This window comes from Lucilia cuprina, chromosome 2, assembly GCF_022045245.1.
Source record: "Lucilia cuprina isolate Lc7/37 chromosome 2, ASM2204524v1, whole genome shotgun sequence".
Lineage (NCBI taxonomy): Eukaryota > Metazoa > Arthropoda > Insecta > Diptera > Calliphoridae > Lucilia > Lucilia cuprina.
In genome coordinates, this window is record NC_060950.1 from 367,203 (window position 1) to 376,777 (window position 9,575).

Consider the following 9,575-nt stretch of genomic DNA (forward strand, 5'->3'; position numbering starts at 1 on the left):
GAATATATATACTTTATAGGGTCGGAAAATTATATTATAGAAATTACAAACGGAATGACAAACTTATATATACCCTTCTCACGAAGGTGAAGGGTATAAAAATAATTCTAAGAAGGGTTATTTCAAAGTCTGTCACGTCACGTCACGTCACGTCACATAGAAATAAATAATAGAATCTTATAGATTATTTTTATAATAAATAAAATTAAATAAGATTACTTAGTATAGTATTCATTATATGTATACATAAATTCCAAATTAGAATATTAAACAATAAGAAGTTATGTAATTTTTTGCAGAGTTGTCGCAAAGTTTTCTTATAAAAGAACTGAAGAAGGGAATAAAATGACCGAGCAAAAAATATCAGAAAATGTGCAGACTATTCTGTTAAATATCTAAAGGGAATTTATATTATTCGCTTAATTGTCTGATGAAATTACAAAAACAATTCATTTCAGATTATGTGCAGATTTATCGAATATAATTCGTAAGCCATTTTATATTTTACTTCAGAAAATGGGCAGACTATTCTCCTTTATGTCTAAAGAATAATATAGGAATAATAAAAACAAATTGTCCTTCGCAAATGTGCAGATTAGTCTCACAATTGTCGTAACACTAAAATTCCCTTTTGTTAATCGTTTAATACTTCAGAAAATGTCTAAAGGAAATTTATATTAATTGTTAACAATTCTGATAAAGTATAATTGTTTCAGACAATTTGTTATTTAATTAATATTAATATTAATAAAATAGAATATAAATAATTGATTTATAAAATATTTATAAATCATTAAACAGATTATTTAAAAAAAGTTTTTTATGAAAAGCTTTTAAGTAAGTTAACTGTTTAAGTTTTTGTTTAGTTTTAGCACAAATCAAAAAAAAAAATTCAAAAAAATATTATTTTTTTCCAATTTGCTTTGAAATTTTAATATCTGACAATTCCATTTTTTCAAATTCACAAACCACAGGGTGTGCATATATATTTTAAAATTATTGAATTTTAAATTTAATTTTGAACATAACATTGCATTGTTTTCAGGTGTTTTTATGTGTTCCAAGTTTTATCAAAATTGGGCTAGTTTTGTAGCAAGTTTTTATTTATTTATAGTATTCATACATTTACTTATGTTTTTATAGAGTTAAGAGTTTAGGGACCAATATCCTTTTCTGCTTAGTAGTGTGTATAACAATATAATATATAATGGAACATAATTTTTTGCGTATTTTATAGAGAATAGGAAAAAATTTACAAGACCTATTGAAGCGGAGTATAAGATAAAAATAAAGTTTACAATAGAAAATTAATAAAAATATTATGAGATCAATTCATTAATATGACTTTGTTGAGAGTATTGACATCTGTTATTGTAGCTTAGTGTCAACTTTGCCAATTTGTCTTGTATGAAATCGAATCCCGAAATAGAATGAAGGCGTCGAGTGGAATAGTGCCAAGGTAGGTTAAATATTAAGCAGTTTGTTTTGTGATATCTGGAGCTTTTTAATGTGGCATTTAGCGGACGTTGACCATACTGGAGCACAATAGTAAAATAACGGAAGAAAAATAGATTTTAATATAAGTTTTTTGTTGTCTACATTGAGCTCTGAATTTCTGTTTATGAAGGGATACATAATTCTGTTCATTTTATTAATATTAACCACGAGGAATGGTATTTAAAGGTGATTAAAGTTCAATTTAGTATCAAGCATAACACTAAAGTATTTAACTTTGTCGACCCAGGTAATATCGTAGAGAATTTTGTGGTACAAAACAAGATTTTCGTTTTCTTGTGAAATATATGGTTTTTTTCAGCATTGACCATAATATTCCACGCATTGAGACCAATTAAGGCATTTTTAAGATTTGACAACCAGCTGTTATATTTATTACTTGTCATTTAGTTTTTCCTATAGAACGTTCTTTCACTGGGAAAACTTTGGACTAATTTATGAGTTCCTTAGGAAAACTTAGTATATTTAACTTAAAGACTAATCTACAAAGCAAGTTAAATAAAGGCTTTTTGAAAAGGCCAACCCAATTCCGCAAGAGAGTCCGCGATAGTATTCCCAGATATTTGTAAATGACCTGGAATACAGCCGTATTAGACTGTCCGTATAAATTCGAATATAATCATGGTATATAGCTGATAGTTTAGTCTGAAGTACACAATATTGGTTGGATAGTTTGAAAGAAACTTCATTTCATTGATTATGGTGGAGTTACATGACTTAGTCATATGCCACGTACCGACCAATTCATCATGACAAAAAAGCCTTTAATACATTGCACCTATAATAATTAGCGTTGATGCGCGAAGGATTCCTTCAAATCTCTTCCGGTGACGTCCATTTGTAGAGATTAACTACCATGTGGAACTACCAGTGGATAGCTTGTATTTTCTGGTGAAAAGAACAAGTTCTGTTTTGGCTGGATTTACACCTAGACCACTGTTTGCACTCCAGGTACAAGTGGTCTAAGTGATCTAAGTGCATTTTTAATTCTATGCGATATAGTATCTATGTTTTTCCAGATACTACAACAGACACGTCACCCTGGAACGTGAGATTAATACAGATTACTGTTCCCAGACTGTTCTTCTCGTTTTTCTAATGGGTCTTGTAATCTCTACATTAGCTACGATTTCAAAATCGATGTATAGAGGCAGGAAGATCGTCCTCGTCAACGGATAAATCACTTTGTCACTTTGGATGAGTGAAACGTCAGTCTCGTCGCATAACATCTCTGCAGAAGATTGTTCAGGATCGAGATCATCCTGTTCCAGCAGTCCCTTGTCCCTTGTCGTCTCCTTGGTATGAAACCAACCGCCAGGGACTAGGGTTCCGTTTAAGAACTTCCCGGAACATCCCCATCGCACTATTCCCAATCTTGATGAAGCGCCGCCGATATCGCCCCTGTCGATGACAGCACGTGTGGGTTCGTCCTTGGTCACTTCACTGAAGGTCCTGTCATGTGGCTTAGGGCTGCTGACATCCTGCTAAGAACGTTGTCGTTTAAGCATGTCTTAAGTCGTAAGGGGGAGACTTTTCTCCATAACAACCAGTTTTTTAGGTCTAGAGAGATGCCGTTCGAGAACCCGAAATATAGTTCATAACCGACACCGGGGTCGATATCTTGATTTTTGAGGCCTTGGTAGTCCCAAAATCAGGGTTTCCCTAAATTCGCTGTCGCTGTGGGTTTGGCACTAGTAGCCTTCTGACTAGTCCGATCCGGGCTTCCCGCCAGCTAATCTGGGTGGTAGTAGCACTCGACTCATCCCAACCTATAGCCTTCGCCGTGAAGGTAGGTTCTCCGGGAATTATGAGGCCCATTACCGGATATGCGGTGCACGGTTTATTGTCGGACAAAATTTGACGGTTTTGTATTGATGATTTTACAGAATTTTTAAAGCATTTTTATAATTTTTGAAATTTTAAATTATCATAAAGTTGAGAGATAATAAGCTAGTAATCTTCAATTTTGGATATACATGTGCTTTGGTAATTTATACCGAAATGTATCAAAAATTTTACTTATTTTAAAAGATAAACAAATTACGAGGCAATTTAATTTAGTTTCGATTCTTAAAATTGTTAATTTTGCTCATATATTTATCAAAGGTTAATAAGCAGTATTTATTTTTATCTATATTTTTATTTTTTTAGATTACACAGTGTTATATTGCTTTTGGAATCGGCCCTATTTGGTTTATTCGTTTTAGCAATAATGGTAGATCAAATGCACGCCATATTGCACGATGAAACCGCCGTAGAACAGGCTCAACAAAAGGGATCATATAGACCAAATAGACGTAAATTTTATTTATTAGCTGATGTATTTGGTAGAGGTCATCCCGCTTGTTGGCTGCTGCCTTGTACAAGTTTTTCATCGTCCTCCTCTACTCTGCGTTACTATGATACACCCCTACTGAGTCATGATGTTTAAATTACGAAAAAAAAATATATATTTAAAGATAAGATCTATTTTTTGTTATTAACATTTTCTCATTAAAAAGTAATGGTATTTTAAGTAGAATTTATTTTGCAAGCAGAAATTCTTATTTATCTGTATTTTATAATTTTCTTTTGCATTTAATGTACTATTGTGTTGTAAAATATACTGCTGATAATATTTATTTATTTTTATTTTATTTACATATTTTATTTATGTATAGTTTCATTGCAATTCCCTGCTTGCTTCTAATTCATTTATACATTTTTGTATTATGTGTGTTCATTAACAAAAAAATGTTACAAATTATCACAAATTGTTCTTGTTCAATCAAATTTCAAATATTTTTGAGAAAATTAGTAACAATTTTTAGCAACACTGTGTGTAATTTTTTAAATCATGGTTGAATAACCATATACGGACACCACTATATTATAAAAGACCAAAAATAAGAAGACCCTTCTAGTTTTGCCCAAAGTCATGCACTTTTTTAGTTATAGGCCCCCAAAGATTTGGGGCCTCGGTGTCATTTTTAAAAAATGTAATAATTTTGTCAGGCTCACATCTTGCAAATCCTTCGGAATTTTTATTTACTTTCTAAGGGAATGTTGTTGCTCTTATCACAAAGAACCAGAATTGTGAACATATAAAGTCAAAAAATTATCTTCGTGATCAGAATCGCAAAAATTATTTTTTTTTAAATTATTTGCCTGTGCAAGTTTAAAAGTAGCAAACCGTTTAAAATTTAAGAAAACAGTTAACTACGAAAATGTACCTAAAATCTCAATTAACAATTTTTAGAACATATGAACTTCCTAGGAATGATAAGTAAGTCGTAAAAGTGAAAAGTTTCCTGAAAAATGTTTCATTTTGTTTTTCTTTACTTCAACATTAGGGTCCCGTGGCCCACTTTTTAGGAGGAATACCTTTGTAACGAAGCGTTTCAATGAACTACATACGGAAAAAATAAAAAAAACATTTTTTTGAAAAGGTCCTCAGTTCCCTACCTGCGATTGAAAATCTTAATCTCAATGCAATATATTCAAAAATCTTTTTCTGCAATCTTTTGGAATTGGGTGTCAAAAAATACGTAATTTTAAGCATGCAATGGGAAAAAATTAAAATTGTTGTTAGTGTATTTCTGGTCCCCAAAATAACATTTATAGTATTGTAAGGGGCATACAAATTTCAAAAAATTCTGAAATAAACTAAACCAAATGCCAAATAATTTTTGCAATATTTTTCTGTATGAGCTAAAAATTACAACAATTTTGATACCCATTTCAATAAAAAGCAAAATCAAAACGCCTCTCAAACTCACTAAAAATCATTTTGTGGACCAAAAATATTCTATAATTTTTTAAAATTATTTTTCCCGTAATCAGCTCAAAATTACAGATTTTTCGAGACCCATTTCAAAAAAATCGAAAATGTTTTATTTTTCAAAATTTAAACTGAGGTCAGGATTTTTAATCAAATTCAGGAATCTTTTCACTTTTTTGACTTAAATATCATTCCTAAGAAGTTCATATGTTCTAGAAAGTTGTTTATTGAGATCTTAGGTACACTTTTGTAGTTAACTGTTTTCTTAACAACAACATTCCCTAAGAGAGTAAATGAAAATTCCGAACGGTTTGCAAGATACGGTTTGAGAAAATTATCACTATTTTCAAAAATGACACCGATGCCCCAAATCTTTGGGGGCCTATTACTAAAAAAGTGCATGACTTTAGACAAAACTGGAAGACACGGGTCTTCTTATTATTAATCTTTTATCATATAGTGGTTTCCGTATATGGTTATTTTTTTCGTGTTGCACTGTGTTATTGAACAAACATATTATTTTATGTTGTTTAATTTAATTCTTTATTTTGGTCATTGTATATGTAATTGGAAATTTAAACAATTTAATTAGCCTTAATTGTAATTATAATTTAATATAATATTAAACATAATCACATTTTTGAAACAAATTACAGTTCTTAATGTAAAAATGGACTAAAAAACTTTCTCTTTGTATCTGTATGATTAATTTTAAGTAGAGCCTTTAAAATTTGAATTTTTTAAATAATTAATGATATTATAATTATTTACTGTGAAAATGCATTTAGGTTTTATTTTTACTGTTTGGTTTAATCGCGGAGGTAAAAAATAAATTAATTGTTTAAGGTTTGAGGCATTAATGAAACAAAAATGAAAGAACATCACAATTTTTAGGACGATTTTTCGCAACGTGAATTTATAATGTAAAATTTTATTAAAAAATAAAAATAAAATATTAGAGTAAACACATATTTTAATTATGATTTATACTATTTAGCACATTTACTCCTAAGACTTAATAAAAACACAAAAACAAAAGATCAAAAAATACAAACAAAAAAAGATATTTTCTAAATAAATTTTAAATTATTTATGGCACTGCAAGTATGTAAAAATTCTTCTATGGCCTAAAATTATGATAACGTTTTTTAGCTTTTTTAAAAAGGAAATCTATCCTTTTCTGATTTTGGAAAGTCTCGAGGATAACAATCTACACATTTACTTTTGGAGAAGTTTTTAGACCTGTAAAAAATATAAAATTTTTATTTCGGTTTTTTGTATTTTTTAAGCTGTTATTCGTTACAACTGCTTTTGAAAAGTTGTAAAATGAAAAATTTAAATTTTTTTATATGGTTAAACTATAATCTTATCATTCCTATTTTGTTAAGGGATATCCACCCCACTAAAGCAACTTATTAAAACGTAGCTACAATCGCAAAGCATTGAAACAAAATGGAATTGATTTTTCTTTTCATTCGATTACGTTTTTTGTTAGAATACCTTTTTTCAATAGTTGCTAAATGCGAATATACATGCGGCAATTTCCTGTCAAGTACCCAACTTAAAAAAACGATTTAAATGAAATTTGCACCAAGGTTAGTACTATTGGATAGTGGAATGTCTATCAAAAAATATAGTTTTTAACTCAAGAATAAGAATTTTTCAATATGTGGTATCAAATTTTCCTCTATTTTTTTTCAAAATTATGTTTTCTTTATTTTATTTTCCTATAAAAGCTAGGAAAAATTTATTAGATCGGAAATATTGCATTCGAAAAAGCATTTATTTCGTTTATCTTTTTTTTAGAAAAAAATATTTTTTTTTCAATTTTTTATTGTACCAAAAATAAAAATGTATTGCTATCCCCATGGATACACAAAATCATAAACCAATCAGCATTTTTAATACTGTGTACATTGGCATTAATATTTTAAATTATAAACACAAGGTTGTGCAACTCGTGTGCAAACCCGTCGGGGTTTCAAAAATTGATTCTGCAAATTCCAAATAATATCCCCCGCCAATGTACTAATGCATAACTTAAGAATTGCTTCCAAGTTCAAAGGATTTACAGCGTAACTCAGTATAGATTTGGTAACTTGATTAAGAAGAAAATTACGATCAATGTCTGGCGAAAAAATTAATGAATATTTTTAAATGAAATAATAATTCTCCAAAGCTTTTTTTATATTTACCTAATAATTCCTGTCTTACATCCATGACTTTCTGCTCGAAATGACACTGAATAGCTGCAAAGACACGACTTCCCATGCCCACAATAAGTTCTCGTTTGAATTTTGTAACATAATGTTCAATAAAGACCAGTTCATTTCGACATAAGTTACTACAATTTGTTTTTTGCACTAAGCTGGTAGTGGAGTCGACAACTACGGATGTAAGGGATCCCTGAGGAAATATAAAATAAAGTTTTGAATTTAAAAGTTATACTATAATTTTCATTAGAATTTACTGCTGGTGTCGGTTTTCGATTTGAAACATCTTTAACTTCAATAAGAGGATGTATTTGATAACTGGACATACCAATAGTGCTTGGTATTTTACTAAAGGAGACTCTGCCAACAGAGCCCCGTCTAAAAAGTTGACTTCCCAAATGTTTTTCAGGATCTTGAAATGAAGCAATAATTTGCGTAGCTCTCTGAATTAGTTTAAAATTTATATAATATTTTGCATAAAAATCTGTATCATGAAAAAGCTTACAAAAATAACGAAATTCTTGGCTTCCTCAAAGAATTTGTCCATACGATCATAAACACTCGTGAACGCCATTTTGTCCGCTGATAAATCTTTATGGAATTTTGTCAATATATGCTGCGTTATAAATTGTGCTGCTTTGTAAATTGGATCGTCTGGTTCAAAAGGGACTTTGACGTGATCTTCCATATCTAAAGCTGCGTTTAGTGCTTTACAAACCTCACTATCTAATAGATTTTCAAAATTTTCTTGGAATTCAGTACATAGGGAACTATAAGTGAATGGTGGTTTAGGGAACGTCTTCTTCGATTCATTTTGTTCTGTTTGTTTTTTTCGTGAATTATAAATTTTCATGTGATTTTTCAAAGCTTTATTTTTTATTTCTTGCTGGATCTTTGACCACATCTTTTTGTATTTCTGCTTATGATTTTCCATAAAATGATTCCTTTTCAGTTGCGCCTGTATCAATAATCTTTCTACCTTTTCCTGATTGGCTATTCTTTCAGCCAAGCGTTTATTCCAGGATTTTCTCTGTTTTTCTTGCTCCTGCAGCTGTCGAGATTCATATAGTCGGTGCAAATTTTTTTGCAAACGATCTTTTTTAAATTGAAAAAGTTTTTTAAGCGAAATCAGTTGTTTTCGCTGCAAGTCATTGCGCACATCGGCATATTTTTGGAATTTTAATTGGCGCAAGGACTTTCTATGCTGTACAGCAGTTTGCTTGATTGTTTGAATCATTTGTATGTAGGCAAGTTTTTCAAATGTTCTTTCGTTCAGTATTTTATAACGTTCTGCTCGTTGCTGGTCTAAACAACACTTTCGATGTAAAATCTTTGAATAAGTATGTTCGCGGGCGGAGAGGTTATGATGATCACGATTGGTTATGCATTCAGCATTGGCTATTAAAAGCCTATCTATTTGTTCTGCTTCCTGTTTGCAAAGAAATATTAAGAACCAAATAAGTTTAAATAATTACATCTCTTTATATACCATTCTATTAATTTCCTGTAGTATATAATATAAATTCGATTTATGCAACTGTTGACGAAACTCATTAAAATCTTTTAAATTGCATATTACATCGTTATTCAAAGTTATTTCACCGTTTTCCCTTAATCTCTTTAGGTTTGTTTCATTAGTATAATATGTTTTCAAATTGGAATCGTGTAAAGGGTTATACTCCGGAAATCTGTCATGTCCGGATGAATCAAATTCATGTTTCAAATGTTTTAGCTAATAAAATACATAATTATATAGAGAACTGTTAATTAAAAGTGCGCGTATATTTTACCGATCTCCCGATTTTATTTTTTGAAAATATTACTTGATTTCCGGGGCATTTTAGCATCGGCAATTTTGAATTTAGAGGTATGTGTTCCCAACCTGGTAGACTATTTATCGGTAGACCAGACTGAACTTTTATATTAGGGATGCAAATATTTCGTTTTGGTCTTCGCGGTAACGACAATAATTCTATCATATTCGTTAGAGACTACAATTATGAATTTACAATCAAGATTCTAATTATAATTTTATTTTAATATTGGTTAAAATTTTTTGATTTGTTTGTTAAAAATCGATTTAATGA

General features: G+C 30.1%; 2 protein-coding genes across 2 annotated transcripts in view; one reads left to right on the top strand and one right to left on the bottom strand.

Annotated features, from left to right (window-relative positions):
• LOC111689304 (palmitoyltransferase ZDHHC3) overlaps positions 1–6,316 on the top strand; it is a 9,324-nt gene extending 3,008 nt beyond the window's left edge. Inside the window, exon 3 of the mRNA XM_023451778.2 lies at positions 3,667–6,316. Coding sequence (XP_023307546.2) covers positions 3,667–3,946 — 280 coding nt within the window. The 3' untranslated portion in view covers positions 3,947–6,316. The remainder of the gene's footprint in view (positions 1–3,666) is intronic.
• Positions 6,317–6,972: 656 nt separating this feature from the next.
• On the bottom strand, positions 6,973–9,575 carry LOC111689350 (fibrous sheath-interacting protein 2). The gene is made up of 6 exons (XM_023451825.2): positions 9,279–9,575; positions 8,978–9,220; positions 7,994–8,917; positions 7,746–7,931; positions 7,471–7,681; positions 6,973–7,403 (listed from the first exon to the last, which is right to left on the bottom strand). Exons 1-6 carry the CDS (start codon positions 9,465–9,467, stop codon positions 7,198–7,200), a joined length of 1,959 nt encoding a protein of 652 aa, XP_023307593.2. The 5' UTR covers positions 9,468–9,575; the 3' UTR covers positions 6,973–7,197.